Consider the following 16,915-nt stretch of genomic DNA (forward strand, 5'->3'; position numbering starts at 1 on the left):
GCCTACAGTAAGAGACAATTAAATTAAATTGCATTTTATCACCTCAATGAAGAAGGAATTCATGATTTCACCTTTAATCCCACGAGGTGACATACTGAGCATTTGTCACACCAAACCTATTCCTACATGAACCAGGGTTTACTGCAAAAACTGAGGAGTAATGTGTGAAACACTGCTACCTCCTGTCCATAATCACTTACTACAATAAGTGATGACTCTTGTACACGTTAGTAACAGTAGCTGTTTTAACGTTTGTGCCGGTTTTGTTTTTTGTTTTTTTTACTTTAACCCTCATAATGTCAATCTGACTCCACTCACCTAGTAACAGGTGACTGTTACATCTCTGTTCTGTCATTGGATGAGCAGTTCAGATGATGTTGTGTCCCTACACTTGCAGTTTCACTTTGGCTGACAGAACCTCTACATCTGCAACGCACAGCTATAACATTTATAGTTTGATTACCAACTATTCCATCAGACTGGTAGTAGTACAAGGCAGAGGAGTTAAAGACATTACTCAAAACTATTGTTGGCAATACAGTGAGACGGTTTATTTTTAGCAACCAAAAGTGAAAGTGTTTTGCAAAACAGTCAAGTGTAGGCTAAATTAGATTTGTGGCTATTTCGCTTACACGATGCTTGAAGTTCTCCTGTTTGGGTACTTGATGACATCCGTGTGTGGTAAGAAACTTTGCTATAGGCTATCATTGACAGTATCATAACGCTGGACCTCCAACCATACTCAACATCATCATTGATGTTGTTCCATTGTATTAAGAACTACTGTACTGTAAGCCCTATTTGGCATTATAAATGTTTGTATCCTATATGGAAACCTTGCATACTGTGTTTTTATTATTATTATTATTAGTAGTAGAAGTAGTAGTAGTAGTAGTATAGGCTAGTCTTAGTAGTACTTTATAGTAGGCTATACATAATACATACATATTTAATTGTTTTAAGGAATAGGTACAAATAGTTCTGAAAGTGGGATCCGAGGATCTCCAGCGGTCCTTGGCGGGGTTCCAAGGGGTCCCCAGCTGAATAAGTTAATATAGCATAAAAATCAGTTAAACCATTTATTTTAACCCATACATCAGCTTTTTGAAAATAGACGATCTAGCTCTAGAAGAGCTTGTAGATCAGTTTTTTTGTGCGTTTTCAGTTTGTAACTTGGAAAAAAGGTTTTAAATATTTTTGAAACATTTTAATAACACAAATTGTGTATGGGGGTAGGGGTTCGCGGCCAAATACAGTGGCATCCTTGACATGAGGACATGAGCAAAATTTTAGAATCACTGCTGTAGTCTATGTCCTGGAGTCAAGGGATTATGGTGCTTATTTACAACAACAACAAAGAATGATGCATATTAATGGTAAACTATTTGTCAGTTCACAAGGTGGTGTCAGATAACCAGCTCAGTGGCCTTGTGGTTAGAAGTGTCCACCCTGAGATTGGGAGGTCAGGCTGGTAAGACTATAAAATGGGGCCCAATGCCTCCCTGCTTGTCACTCAGCATCAAGGGGTGGATTGGGGGGGGGGGGGGGGTAAGTCCCTGGGACATATTTGCATGATGTCCAGGGGGTGTACTTGTACATCAAACCCCCTCATGCTACAGAAACAGGAGATACGGTAGGCTCGCACGATGCGATGTGTTGTGAGCTTGTAGATCAGCTATTTTTGTTATTTTAGGGCTTAAGTGTTTACTTTTTTTTGCCATCCTATAGCTTCTCTGAAATGACTCCTCTGGTTTCAGGTGAGGGGGGAGTAGATGTGATGCTGTCCTGCTCTCTGGTGCAGGAAGGTGCAGGACAGGATGGAATGCGAGCTGGATTCACACGGACTCCGGCCACACTGGTCTTAAGAGACGTGCAGGTGACTCCTGAGCAGTCGCCTGATACTCTGACTCCATTCATACCACCCACGCTCCCTGATCCTGATGCCCTTCTCTTTGAGGCCAAAGGTTTGTCCTTTAACCTTTTAACCAAAAAGATTATATATATATATATTACAAAAACATATAACTCCTTTGAGCTTAGCTTAGTTTATTTGGACTGTAAAAACATCCAACAACAAACACAGTGGTAGAATTATGAACAACGGGCACGCACATTGAAACAAATGGACACGTGTTTGTACACTCTCAGAGCGAAATGAACACTGGGGATTTGACATTGTATATTGGGGTCCATATCGAAACTGGCGGTCCTTGAAATGTACAAAATTGTGAGTCACTGCTTTACAGAACTTCCTCCCTCTATGACAGTGTCATCTCCTGAGATCCCTGATGGAGACCTGTTGATACATGCAGACTGTAACGACCAGGAAGTGATGTGCGAAATCAGTCGTTACTTCCCCCATGACGGCACCCAGGATAGCAGCGAACCGGCCTATTTCATCAGCTCCCTGCATATTGAAGGGGGCGGGCTCAGCACCACCTTGGTCCTGCAGACCTTGGCGGTTGAGAAGGACCAGCCAGAGGGTCCACCACTGATGCAGACCAAGCTGGGCCTGCCTCTCAGCCCATCAGGTTCTCTGCTGACTGAGGGTGAGATCAGTGTGCTTAAAACCCCTGGTCTCTTTGTATCATTCTTCACAATACAACTGTCCAAAAGGTCCGATAGCTATACCAAAAGTTGTTTGATCCAACTGGCATCCCTAGAGCCCGACACTTAGACAGGTTAAAAATTGACATTTTAAGATAGTTATTTGCGCTATGGGAAGGTATTATGTTGTATGATTAAAACATTATAAAGAACAGCAGCCGCATTGAAGTGCAATGAAATAAAGTACGATAATTTAAAAAGAAGCTATAAGTGCCTTTAGGTACTAGAGGAAACGCCACAGGGTCACTAAAATCAGTATGTTAAAGGGATAGTTCACAGACACAAAGGAAACTCTTTGTCTCCTACCGGAAACCGCTGCCTACCGGTCCGCTGGTCATCAAATTATTGGCTTAGTAATGTGACAAAAACTAAAAAAATATCCATTAATTCAAGTCTCCATGGGGTGACTAATCGATTGAAAAAAAATATCTTTTTGGGGTGAACTCTCGCTTTAAGCTGGTGTAGAACGTTTCGCTGGCTTTCTCCTTCACAGCAGAGATTGAAGCGGATGTTGAAAATATGAATGACAGCTGAGCTGAAGTCCGACTTTCATGTCCCACCCGGGTTCCCCATCCCCATACACATTTTATTTTTTACCACTGAACTAATAAAGTACACCTACTTACTCAGGGGAGAGTTATGTTTATTTCAAAAGCTCCTTTCAGTCCACACCACCGATGCTCAGCAAGTTTCATGGCAATTAAATGTAATTGTGAAATATCTTTTAAAGACTTATGGGCAGCTGTGTTAGAGCTAAGACCATGGGGTCACCAAAATCAGTAGGGTCCATTAAGCACATGAACCTTAAGTGTCCCTATCCTGGGAATGTCAGAATAGGCAAACATTAGGCAAAGCAAAAATCGCAGCGCAATGTGTGGTGAGCTTGTAGATCAGCTGTTTTCGCTATTTGACATACAACAAGTACATAGGGTTTAAGTGATTAAATGAAGATGCACAGTAAATTCCATGGCAATCCAGGCAGTCAGTAGATGGACAAACGGATGGACTGACCGACCAACATCACCGGCCTTTGAGCCCGGACGCGAGCAAGCGCAGATTTATTTTATTTTGTATTTTTCAGAAAGATTTTGAGCAACTGTATTGATTTATCACACAGGATCCTCACATATGTGCTTCATTACTCTTTTTATGCCCCCCCCCTCTGTTTTAATTGATCGTTCTTTCTTTTCTCTCTTTCTTTCAGTGGTATTCCTGGTGTTTTCCGGTACTAAGTCTGTTTCCGGCCCTCTAGGGGGCGATGTCCTCCTCAACTGTGGCTTTAGGCAGCAGAAAGGGTCCCCAGTGCAGGATGTGGCTGTGGAGTGGCGGGTTCAGCACAGAGGAAGTGGGAGGAGAGTGTTGGAGATGACGACAGGGATCCCAGATACAGAGAATAGAACACAGAGTAAGCGTGTGTGTGTGTGTGTGTGTGTGTGTGTGTGTGTGTGTTACTAGACCTTAAGGAACAACACAAGTCGGTAACGATACAAGTTGGGAATTCATTCCCCACCCAGTTGTACAATACCTGCTGTACCCGTTGTCAGAGTACCTGTTGTACCTGACGGTTCTCAATATAGGCATTTAGGTTAGGTTTGATTGAATAATTTAAAGGTAGAGGCAGTACAATGAGTTAAAAACACGCCAAATGGATGGCATAAAAAGCCAGAGGCTTGTTTCCATTGGGGTCCATTAAACATTCAACACTCAAACAACTGGACAGAAACAACAAATAAAAAATAAAAAATCTAGATATACAGATTACATTCTTGATAGTGTGACATAAAAGGGAATGGGAGGCCTGGTATATGGTGCCAGAGAGGATGTCACTCACAGGGAGTGAGCTGTTAACAACCCTGGCGAAAGGCCAGCCGGGGGAACGAATTTAGCCAAGTCCAATTTGAAAGTTCGTGGAGCCATGCTTTTAGGTCAGCCTTAAACTTCAATGGGGAAGTAAAAACGTTCAGGGCTGTTGGTAGAGAATTCCACTGTGTTGTGGTTGCGTTCCTCTGTGGTCAGAGGAACTCACTCAGGTGGAGTTACCTATGAGCATCCCCTAGTTAGGGTTCGAGTTATGCCTGATTTATACTTACTGTTGTTGCATGCCGGTGTCGTACACTGAAAATAGCATCGGCTATTTTCGGTGTTAGGGTGCAGTCACACACCGAACTTTGATTCTGCCTATGAGGCGGATTCTGCCAATGCTTTTCAATGGGAACGGAGCGGTTCCCGATCCATTCCCATTGAAAAGCATTGGCAGAATCTGTCGCAGAGGCAGAATCAAAGTTTGGTGTGACTGCACCCTTTCATGCATTGAACTTTAAATGTCAAGCATAAAATAACTGTCCTTAAATGTTGATGTCCTCACAAGTATAGCAATACAAAAGTGTGTGTGTGTGTGTGGGGGGGGGGGGGGGGGCGGGGGGGGGTTGCACATAAGTGCCTGGGTCCTTGTCAAATGTGATGACCTATTTCCATGTCTTTGATCAGTGCAAGTGGAGAGAAAGGGTGCCAGTGTGGATGCCCACCTGCTGGTAAAGACCGGTAATGCGTCTGTGACTCTGACGAAGCTGAGGGTGCTAGATGAGGGCGCCTACATCTGTACAGTCACCGTGGGCTTGTTCCATGCCCAGCAGGTCGTACAACTGCAGGTTATACGTGAGTCTTTCTCTAAACATGTTCTCTATGTATGTGTATTCTCTGAAAAACCCTCAACACCCTCGACTTGTGCATACCTGCATGGCTATAGTATAAACTGTCATGCATTCAGTCGATGAGAGTTAACCACTTAATACCTATAAACATTGTTGACCGGGGTCCCCCAGGGCTCTATACTAGGACTACCCCATTTCCCTCTACACCAAACCTCTTTGCCGAAAATAGCAGATCTACGCCCTGCGACACTTTGTGAGCTTGGCAGATCTGCTATTTTTGCAGAATGTTTGCCTCATAATAGGGACGCTAGGGTTCATGTGGTTAATTGATACATTTCCTTCCCGGTGATGTCATCAGGGGGACACTTTTGTGTAGTGTTATATACAACTCAGTGAAATGCTGACAAAATATAGCATGACCTAAATCCTTGCTGCCTACAGCAGTGTTTCACAAACAGTCATGACCCACTTTGGGTCCTGCAACCGTTTTATAGGTCATTTTTTCCTGAACTTTTTATTTCCAGAGATTTTTCACATCCTTTTCAAAAGATATGTTAATAAAACATCAACTGATGCACAAACTTGGACACTTCATCAGTGTTGCTACCTGGAGTCACTGGGTGTTTCGGGTCTTGCAACACACACCCTCCTCCAGGCAACCCGACCGAGGCTGATCAGACCCCGGCCTGTGTCCGAGTGGCATGCTACTGCCTCCACTGTCTCTTGGGGGTAGTTAGAGACAAATTAGGGGTTAGGGTTAGCCTGGCACTAGCCAGACCGACAACGCGGATCCACTCACACATGGCATTTGTGAATGGCATGTGAATCCAGGCCATCAGTCCGGCCGATGCCAGGCCAGGTTAGTTGAGATGTTGCAGCTGGTGTTGGCGACACTAGGAGGCTCTAGGCACTGTGGGTTGCCTCCGGGCCTGGCTCCTCCTTCGTCTGACCAGAAGTAGGGGATTTTCTGTGCGTTGCGTCGTCGTCGCTGCTACTGGGCACAAACATCTCACTCTTCCTTGATGGATTAAACCCTGCAGTTTTCACCGCAGCCTGTAGCTTTTGGTTCTTCCTCACGGAAGAAGTGGATTGGGCTGCCAACCCTCTCCACCCCGGGTCGCCGTCTCTCCGGCAGTCCTCTGTCTCTCCAGATGTCACCACACTCTTCGTGGTCGTCACCCAGTCTGTTCCTGGTTGTCACTGGTACACCCGCTCACAGAGTTTTCTGTTCATAAAACATCAACTGATGCACAAACTTGGACAGTACCTGGAGTCACTGGGTGTTTCAGGGTCTTGCAACAGACACCCTCCTCGAGGCGACTCGACCGAGGCTGATCAGACCCCGGCCTGTGTCCAAGTGGCATGCTACTGTATATATGAAATATGACCTGCTTAGATTGACAAAACCTAACCTGATATCAGACTGAAGAGAGAAACAATCTTCTCAGTGGATGGTTTGGATCCAGGCAAGACCAAACCATTTTGAAACTACAATTTATAGAAGTATGTTTTACTGAAAATGTAAGGTCTGAGAAATCAAGTTTAAATTTTACATAGTCTTACAACTTTTTCAGATCAAAATACAATCCAAAGTACAGCCGATTTATCAGTTTACAGAAACACACACTTCTATAAGCTCTAGTTCCAAAACTGGTCAATCTAAGCAAGTGATGCCTAATTGTGTACTTTAATATTAAATGAAAACATGGAAATTCGTTAATCCATAATAACACTCCTCTCTCTTTCTGTTCCCTCCCCTGGCTTGTTTGCTTTTCCTTTCAGAGCCACCCCATGTTTCACTCTCAGAGGAGAAGCTGGTATTTCAGGCTGAATTGCCCCAGAAACTGAGCTGTCACTGCAAGAATTATTACCCACTGGATGCTCAGGTCTGTCTGAAGCTGCCTTGGTTTTTCATGTTGTAGAATCATTTTTCAGTGCTATGCTATTTACCATTGCCATGCTATTTACCGCTGCACAAGACCTGGTGAAAATATTCCTTGTTATATTCTGTTCATTTCAGTGTGATATGAAAATCAACTTGCAGAGACTTGAAACTTGCTTGAGATACGTACAGTAATCCAACACAATGAACCCTAGTGAGCCTTTAGTTTCTCGTTAAAGTTCCGTTAACGTTGCATCTCAAAGGGTGATTTTCTTAGAAAAGTTTTTTTAGAACCAAAGAAAAGTGATTTTCTTTGGTTAAAATAAGTGTTCAAAAGCTCTATATTCTGATAGTACTCATTGCTATCGAGTGTTTGTTCAGTAACATGACTCTCCAGCACTCTCTCTTTATTAAACAGAAAATGCATTTTCAGGTCGGAATAACAATTTTATCCAGTCAGGATAGAGAACTCAGACAGATACAGATACAGATTAAACAAGTGAAATTAGAAGTGATGACACAAAGAAATGAGCAGACAAAACTGGAACTGGAACACTTAAGAAATGAAGCTGATAAATGTGTACTTGCTCCTGATTGGCAGAAACTCTGCCACCTACCTAAAAAAATATTTTCTGTTTATTAAAGAGCTGGAGAGATGGGGAGACTCTGTTACTGTGACGGAACACTCTATAGCAATGATTACTATCAGAATATAGTGTTTTAACCTAAAAATATCACTTACTTTAATTGCTTCATTATTCACTATGCTTGTGCTGTCTGTATACCAGCATAAATAACATACTATAATCATGTACATATGTCTACTGTATATCACATCAACACTGATATGTAAACAATTAACATGAATAGAAGCTCAGGTTTTGACACTTCACTGTTCATTCTTCAGTCTGCTGTATCCATATCACAAGCTATATAATAGAACCACTATGCATACAGTAGTCTTCCCTCCATTCCTGTTTGTCTGACATGCTGCTACAGAAGTGTTATCTTCACCATTTATCCATTTGTGGTGAAAATATCCAATCTACAAGCTGTGAGCTTGTAGATCTGCTATTTTCACCTGTCATTCGAGGATCACTGGAATATCACCTGGGCACCAGAGCTATGAGAGAGAAAGTTACAATACGCCAATAAACTCCCATTTTAAAAACACAATATTCATATAATATCTATATCCAATTATTTATTGGCAAAACCAACTTACAGTAGATTTGGAATTTGTTTCAGTGTGCTCAGAGATAACAAGAAGGATGTGGAAGTAACGCTTGCCATGGGGCGACTAATGGTTCCAAACAATGACATAACTTTCTCTTTCAACAGGTCTGCTGGGCACAGTACAGCTGTAATCTTATAATCTATCTTTATGATCTACATGAAGTAGTAATGAAAGTGTATATTTATGGCTAAGTCAAAAAGAAGAATGTGCAATGCTTATTCAAAGGACAAATGCAGCACATTATAACACATTCATTGACATTTTGTTTGAAAATGGCACTTGAAAGTATACGTATACTACCCTTTAACCATATGAACCCATATGGCAAATCATCAGATCTTGAGAGCTTGTAGATCGGCTATTTTCGGCAAAGAAGTTTGGTGTAGAGGGAAAAAGGTGGGGGCCTATGGCCTAGCTAGTATAGACTCCCTCCAGTCAACCGAGTATGTAGGGTTCATTTGGTTACGGTGCGCTGACTGTGCTGAATCAAAATGACCTGAATTCTAAACGCATTTTCTTGTTGCCTCTCTACCTTTTTAGGTGGAGTGGTTATCCCTCTCTCCGGAGGACACAGAGCCTTCAGTCCTAGCAGATCAGGGCTCTCTCTCTAGCCACCGGCAGCATGGCGATGGGACCATGTCTCTGTCCTCCCATCTCACCCTGCCTCCTTCCAGCTTCCCCCCTGGGACCACTGTCATCTGCAGGGTGTCCCACCCCGCCCTGGAAACCACCGTGTCCATCAGTCTGACAGTAGAAAAACCAGAGCCAGGTTTGTTTTCAAATCACCTTCCCTGCCCTCTAGAGCAGGGGTTCCCAAAGTGGGGGTTCCAAGGGGTCCCCCGCTACATGATTGATAGTTAGGAACCAAATGGACTCTTATGGGTCTGTAACTCGAGAGTGTACAACTCTCAGAGTTAAATTAACAGAGTTAAATTAACACTGGTTTTACAGTGTAGATTGGGCTCCCGGGGATATAAAATGCCATCAAATGTGAGTCCATGGCCTCTAATGGATATCAAATGGGGGGGGGGGGGGTCCGTTAAATTAAAATGGTTGAGAATCACTGCTATAGATTTAAAAAATCTTCTCTTATGGCGTGTCCCAGGTATATCTTTTCAAATGGGGGTCGGTGGATTAATATGTATTAACTTGGTGGTCCTTGACATGAAAAAGTTTGAGAACGACTGCTCTTGAGTAGGGGTTCCCAAGCATTTTCAGCTCAAGACACAAAAGATCCCCTGGGATCCAAACTTACAAAAATACATCATGAATTAATCACTAAGGGCGCGCTCCCACCGCACTTTTATTTTACCTCTGGGGCAGAATCTGCCAATGCTTTGTCAATGTAAATGCGTGGATTCACGCAAGAGCGGATCTTTCCGCCTGTCACGCAGACCGTGCGTTTATCCGCTCTACACGACTTGTCCATTTGAAGCATAAAACTGCTGGAGGCAGGAGCTGATTTTCCCCCTCTGTCCAATCGGGTGAGTCGAAGGCGGACCGTCCCAAGACTCAGGAAGCAACATGGTGCTCAAGGCAGAAGGCGGTGCGGGCTACGGGGAGGGTCCTGAAAGTGAGTGACAGGCGCGTCACTCCCGTTTTTTAGAATCCGCTGGCTGCAAAAAGCTGTGGCCGCGCACAACCTGCGTTTAACGCTAGCCGACCATGTTTTGGTGGCCACCGCACTTTTATTTTACCTCTGGGGCGGAATCTGCCAATGCTTTGTCAATGCAAATGCGTGGATTCTTGGAAAAAAATCTGCAAGACCATGAATCCACGCATTTGCATTGACAAAGCATTGGCAGATTCCGCCTCAGAGGTAAAATAAAAGTGCGGTGGGAGCGTGCCCTTAGGGCGCGCCCCCACCAAGAGTTGGCTGGCCGCTGATTGCAGAATCTGCCAATGCATTGTCAATGCAAATGCGTGGATTTCTGGTCTTGCGGATTTTTTCCAAGAATCCACGCATTTGCATTGACAATGCATTGGCAGATTCTGCAATCAGCGGCCAGCCAACTCTTGGTGGGGGCGCGCCCTTATGCCCTTTTTCAAGAATAGCGAAAATAGTCGATCTACAAGCTGCTTCTGCAAAAAAATCCAGATTTTTTATGGGAAGATTTTAAAACAAACACACAAGACAATTGGAAAGTTTTCTTTGTTTCTTTTCTTTAAAGTGCCATATGACGTCTAAGACGTCACGAGGCCTCACGCCCTGAGCACCAAGACGTCATGAAAAGACGTCATTAAAAAAAAGAAAAAAAAAATCTTTTTTTTTATTATTTTTTTTTTATGCCCTTTTTCAAGAATAGCGAAAATAGTCGATCTACAAGCTGCTTCTGCAAAAAAATCCAGATTTTTTTATGGGAAGATTTTAAAACAAACACACAAGACAATTGGAAAGTTTTCTTTGTTTCTTTTCTTTAAAGTGCCATATGACGTCTAAGACGTCACGAGGCCTCACGCCCTGAGCACCAAGACGTCATGAAAAGACGTCATTAAAAAAAATAAAAAATAAAATCTTTTTTTTTATTTTTTATTTTTTTTAAACATGTTCAGAACCCAAGATATGATGATTTGAAGATTTGCTGCTCCATTCACTTCTTGTTTAACTTTTTACTGAAAAAGGCTGTATCTCGGCTCCTAAGCACTTTTTTTTTTACAATTAATTTTGGTTGTGGCACTTAGCCCCTATGGAACCTCTCCCTCCGCTATGTAGCTCCGAGATGAGGTTCCTCGTTGTTTCCTGCCGTTTGCGGTCGACATTGTCGCACATTTTCCACTTTACATGTTTCTTACCCCTTTCTGCACATCGTATCCAAAAAGTAAAGCATTTGCGCCACTCTCTCAGATGTTTTAAGTTCTAGCGGAACATAACAGCTTCCAACGAGTTGAAGAAAGTATTTAATTTGCCTCGGTTTTCATCCGGTTACATGTTTTTAAGACATTGCGCAAGAGTTGCGCCCGTAGAGATAACATTACTGATTACCCTACTGGTCAAATGTTGAATTGCATCTTCTAATGCAAAATATTATGGAACCGGATGAAAACCGAGGCAAATTAAATACTTTCTTCAACTCGTTGGAAGCTGTTATGTTCCGCTAGAACTTAAAACATCTGAGAGAGTGGCGCAAATGCTTTACTTTTTGGATACGATGTGCAGAAAGGGGTAAGAAACATGTAAAGTGGAAAATGTGCGACAATGTCGACCGCAAACGGCAGGAAACAACGAGGAACCTCATCTCGGAGCTATACAGCGGAGGCAGAGGTTCCGTCGGAGCTATGTGGCACTCAGAACCAAAATTCCATAAATAAGCATGACACTGGAAGAGTTAAAAAAAAAAGACCCACAAAAACATGTCAGCGACCTATTGTTTGGGAAACACTGCTCTAGTGGTTAACAAGTATACAAGGGTGAAGAACTAAGCAGTGAGCTTATACTGAGTAAGCATTAACATTAATCAATAGTATTGTCAATGCTTGCTCAATGGCACACCTATTGTGTGTGGCTTACTTACACCACAGTGTACCACGTTCAGCTGTACCCTTCAATAGCATTAACATGAGAGCAAACTCACAAAATGTGGCTTGTTGTTGAGCTACACTTTACCACCAAGTCAGTATTCAACCCCTGTTGCGAAATTGCATTTAAAAAGAAAAAAAAAAGAAAAACCTGAATTCACAATGTGTCACATTCGCTTGTGGAAATGTGGACATTTATTTGAAATTGTTAACATTTTGGCAATAATGATGACATGTTATGAATTGAATTTGAATTAAAATGAAAAGAAAGTTGATATAACTTTGTATTACCCTTACCTTTACATTTGCATCCCCTGGTAGACCCACTAGACTAGAGGCTGCAGCCCCCTCTTTGAAAATCTGTACTTGTAGCTGCCCCAGGTTCAACAAATCTCCACGCATCATACAGCTGTCTTTTCTGGTATTTATTCCATCAAAATTCTCCAAACTCCTCCAAACAGACACCATACAAGATACTGTGAAAACTATATAAAAGAAATAAACATACATTTGTTCAGTTATTGAGTCCAGTCATTGTGAAGCAGTCCTGTTGATTATTAAGTCCACACAGGTGCATCCAATTATTGCCATGTTTCACTGAAGTCTCTCAAACAAAGTTTAACTTGTACATTACAATAATACACAACAAATAGACACGTAAATCAATGAAAGGCACAAATACAATAAGCATTTACCGTGTGCACCTCTTGAACCATGTGCAGAACTTTGGCAATATTATTCTCTCTCTCTCTGGAGTTTCTTAAATGTGACCTCTCTGGATCAGCTCAGCTTGGTGCTGACTGATGACAGCTTCACTCTGATGTGACTCTCTGCCCAATTACCACAAACCCTCTAAGCAATGGGCACAGCATTTTTACTGTAACCCTTGTAATAGTCCTTTTTAATATATTTATTGTAACTTTTAGTACTAATTATTCATACTGAAATGAATCTTTTTAACCCAGTGTGTGCATGAATTTTACTTCAACAAACCATATTTATAATTATAACTGAAACCACTGTCTCTCCTTCTGGGACAGTTACAGTACTATTATATCAATGCCAACTGTTCCCATGTGTTTTATGTGTTTTACAGGTTCCTTTTGGATGTTCATGGTCTTCCTGGTCATCACTGTGATTTTCTTCTACCAGGTTATGGTATGAGATAGCCCGGAAACATGACTGTCATGTGAACCATGGCTAGGTATGAGATTAATCAGCAGGAAGGAGTTGATTTTAGAAAAAGAAAGATACAGTTTGTGACCGACAGCAGCGCTATGCTACTTGTTTATTGCTTGTGTTCACCTGCTGTCCCAGATCTAAATGAATCTCAGATCAGACTGCTTGGGTAAAAACTGCTGTACTCTGGGTCCCTGCAGAGTTGGATTTCACATTCACTGACTCATCTTTATGTCAACTTGCGTAATTAACTTTTTACTGCATATATAACTAAGACCTGAGGCCGATTCCACAAATGCCTTCTAAATCAGTAATTCTCACACTTTCAAGATTGTACAAGTTTGCAATTATGTTTTTAAATGACTCGGATGCTTTCCCGGTTTTAATGGGTTAACCACATAAACCCTATATTACCTAGCCTGGAAACCAGATGAATCTTTCAGAGCGAAATCATTTGTTTTTTAGCCTGGTCATGCCAGGCTACTGTGTACTTTATCGTATGTCGAATAGTGATGATAATAGCCGATCTACAAGCTCACAACTTATAGATTCTACTATTTTTACTATTTATGAAAATTGTAGGAACATTTGGGATTTTTTTTGCCTATGACATGCCCAAAAAGGAGGCCCAGGTTGAAAGTGGTTAAAAGTCCCATGATTTGTGTGTATTTTTTTTTTTTTTTTTAATCAGTCTGTAAGAAGTTCTGGTGTTTTTCAAATGAAGGATATCGTCGCTGTCGCCATAAATCAGCTAACTAAAATGTTCAACTTATTTTTTTAATATATAAATCAGTGCTATTGAACACCCTGTGTGTGTGGGTTTTACAAATATTGAACCAATGAAAAGTATTAAAAAAGCAGTTCTGACTAAACCTAACTCCATTGGATCCTCAAACTGTCGGTCAAACCACCTAACATTAATGGCTAAAAACCTCCTACTGTAACTCCACTTGAGCTGTATTTGGGTAAAGTGATGATAACACAGGACACATTCAAGTATCTGACAATGTATAGAGTCACCATACCGACTTTGATGAGGCAGTATTGTAACATTTTTTTTTTTCATTTCCTGAAAAGTTAATATTTTGGACAGCTGGTTTCTGCCCGACAGCATAGTGAAGTGTAAAGTCATGTGTGTCATTGTAAGTTATTGGTACTGACTGTATGTTTTATATGTACAGTATGTGTTCCCTATAATCTCTTGTTAATGATTGGTAATTCAGTTACTTAATGTACATGTCTTTTATGTATTGTACTGTATTTAATGTGTCACCATTCACATGAATGATATGGAGGGCCAGAGCTGCCATATTTAAAAATAAAGAAATACATGTAGACATTTTATTTATTTCCAAATTGTATTTATTTCCCAATATATTTGTATCATGTCAGTATCATGGTGGTCAGTATCATGTCAGTATCATGGTCAGTATCATGTCCAATATCATGGTCAGTGTCATGGTCAGTATGAGGTTAGTATCATGTCCAATATCATGGTCAGTGTCATGGTCAGTATGAGGTTAGTATCATGTCCAATATCATGGTCAGTATCATGTCAGGCTAAATGGCTATGGAGGCTTATGGCCATGGTATATCTAACTCAGACAAGCCTGCTATACTGGGGTTTAGTCCAGTCAGATCGAGTTCATTGCTAATGTAAAATCAACTCTCGGAGCATAACAGTTGAGAATCACTGGTATGAAAAAGTCACAGCAGAGTTCTGTTGATGATTTCTTTATTGGCATCAGCAAAAATTGGTAAGCATGCATTTTTAAGAATTCTCACAATTCCATTTGCATCTCTCACTGCATAATCATGTTTCAATTTAATTACCTAATAATATTACTGTACAATATCATTAGATCACTCTTATTGACCTCTTTCTTTCTTCATAAATGCAATTTACATGTAGGGTTTTCCATTTTTACAATTTTGTCACCTTAAAATTCTTTAAGTCTTAAGAGAGGAAAATGATCTCTTCAGTAAGATCTAACGCTCCCCCCTCAAAAAGAAAAAGAAAAAACATTTAACAACCTATAAACACATTTTTCAGGAGCATAGTCTGACGAAGGTGTACTATGGTTCTACTCATACAGTACTATATTTGCTGACAATATATTATTGGAGCAATTAATGTTCACTGAGTTGTATTCTTTTTCTCTCAAAAGCAAGTGAATTTTAACAATTTTGGCAAACTCTTGAGCATCATTGCATTGCTATGCAATCATTACCAGATCAGAGATGCAATATACACAGGTCCTTTTAAACCACTGACAAAAGGAAACGAACAATGTACAATCGGCAGTTAGTTTTCAGAAGTGGCAGATATACAGGTCACACAAAAAGGCAAAACTATGGACACCGTTTGCCATGCAAGTTAGAAACAAACCTTCTTTTTGGCCTTTACTGCACTGTAGGTGACAGCGAGTGAGTCTGTCGTTGAGTTGACAGGGAGAGGGGGGTAGGCAGGGGGGTTACTTAAAGGATAATTTAGACTTTGTCGAACAGCTGTGTCATACGACTAAAATAAAGAGTCAGCGCATGTTTTTGTTTTGTTTTCTGAGACCAGGCCTTAATAATCAACTTACACAACAACAAACAAATGAACAGTGTGTGAGCACATAGTTCTGAACAACTATCTACCTGTTTTAAAATGTGAATTTACACATTCATCTGTCTATATGGCTGTCTCTGTCCAAGTCAGAGTTGAGAGGGACCATCCTCTGTGTCAGAGAGGTCAATTCACATATACATAAGAGAGATTGTCTGTCAGTGGCTTGCTTCACTGTGGCACAACTATGCCACTACTGTAAATCTTATCTACCTGCCTATGGGGCTGAAATCCTGGAAACAAATTATGCATAATAATGCATTAAGAGTAACTTAATTTTATTACTGTGTCCCAGTCCAAAAAGGGGTTTCAACTTCTCTAATGGGGGAAAGGTGTCACAACTTATTTCTGTACCTTTCCCTCAATTGCCCTTGCCTTTCCTTATCTCTCACACAGTCTCTCCCCCCTGTTTAAATCTCTTCTTTACCAATGTGTCTGTACTCTGCTCTTCAGAAACAAGAGACTGAGTGAGAGAGACAGTTTAGGCAGGAAAGGAAAAGAAAGAATTAACCAGTAAAGGCCTATCAGCTAAACCTAGGGGATAGAAAAAGCTATTGGCTACAATGCTATGAATCACAAATACACACACACACACACGCACACACGTACAACAAAAAGATCATAATCTTAATCTAACCATGACCTTGTATTAGTTAAGTAGTAATGATGGTAGCAGTGGGGGGCAGGAGGGGGGCAATGTCGGTTAGATCATGTCAGTATCAATTTACAAATGTAGGACACTGTCGAAAAGGTCAAATGAACCGGCTTTGGCGTTTCTGGGGATTAAAAGGTTGGTTATCTCTCGTTCAGTCTTGTCTCCCATGCTCACTTACCTCTCTTTTTTTGTCTTTGCCCCAAACTCATGTTCCCTCTCTCCCCTGCTCAATGCCCCTGTAGCGCCCACAAACAACCCCATCCCAGCAGCAGGTTTTGACCCTTTCACTTTCTTCCTCCTTTCTCTCTCTCTCTCCTTCTCTCACTCTCCCTCGCTCCCAGCTGCACCCTTCAATAATGCATGGGATGCAGAGACAGGGGAGAGTGAATATGAGACTCCACGTCATAGCAGTGGAGAAAGTGAGAGAGTGATGAGGAGGGGAAGGGGAGGAGGTTAGGCGAGTGGGGGGGATGGGGCAAAAAGAGCAGAGGCATCTAAACACTAACGGTACCCGGCATGTTACAAGTGCAAGATGGTTCGGATGGAAGACTGTGTGAAGAGACGGGAGGAGAGGGCG

At 41.6% G+C, this 16,915-nt stretch overlaps 1 protein-coding gene across 1 annotated transcript; it reads left to right on the top strand.

Annotated features, from left to right (window-relative positions):
- The first annotated feature begins 429 nt into the window (after positions 1-429).
- On the top strand, positions 430-13,747 carry LOC308081507 (tapasin-related protein-like). Its single transcript, XM_080457882.1, has 9 exons — positions 430-681; positions 1,758-1,964; positions 2,268-2,549; positions 3,812-4,012; positions 5,095-5,262; positions 7,041-7,144; positions 8,918-9,146; positions 12,990-13,051; positions 13,098-13,747. The coding sequence occupies exons 1-9, from the start codon at positions 636-638 to the stop codon at positions 13,101-13,103; spliced, it is 1,305 nt and encodes a 434-aa protein (XP_080314008.1). The 5' UTR covers positions 430-635; the 3' UTR covers positions 13,104-13,747.
- The last annotated feature ends 3,168 nt before the right edge of the window (positions 13,748-16,915 follow it).

The sequence above is a fragment of the Gymnoscopelus braueri genome (genome assembly GCF_963280865.1).
Source record: "Gymnoscopelus braueri genome assembly, contig: SCAFFOLD_463, whole genome shotgun sequence".
NCBI classification, from domain to species: Eukaryota; Metazoa; Chordata; class Actinopteri; order Myctophiformes; family Myctophidae; genus Gymnoscopelus; species Gymnoscopelus braueri.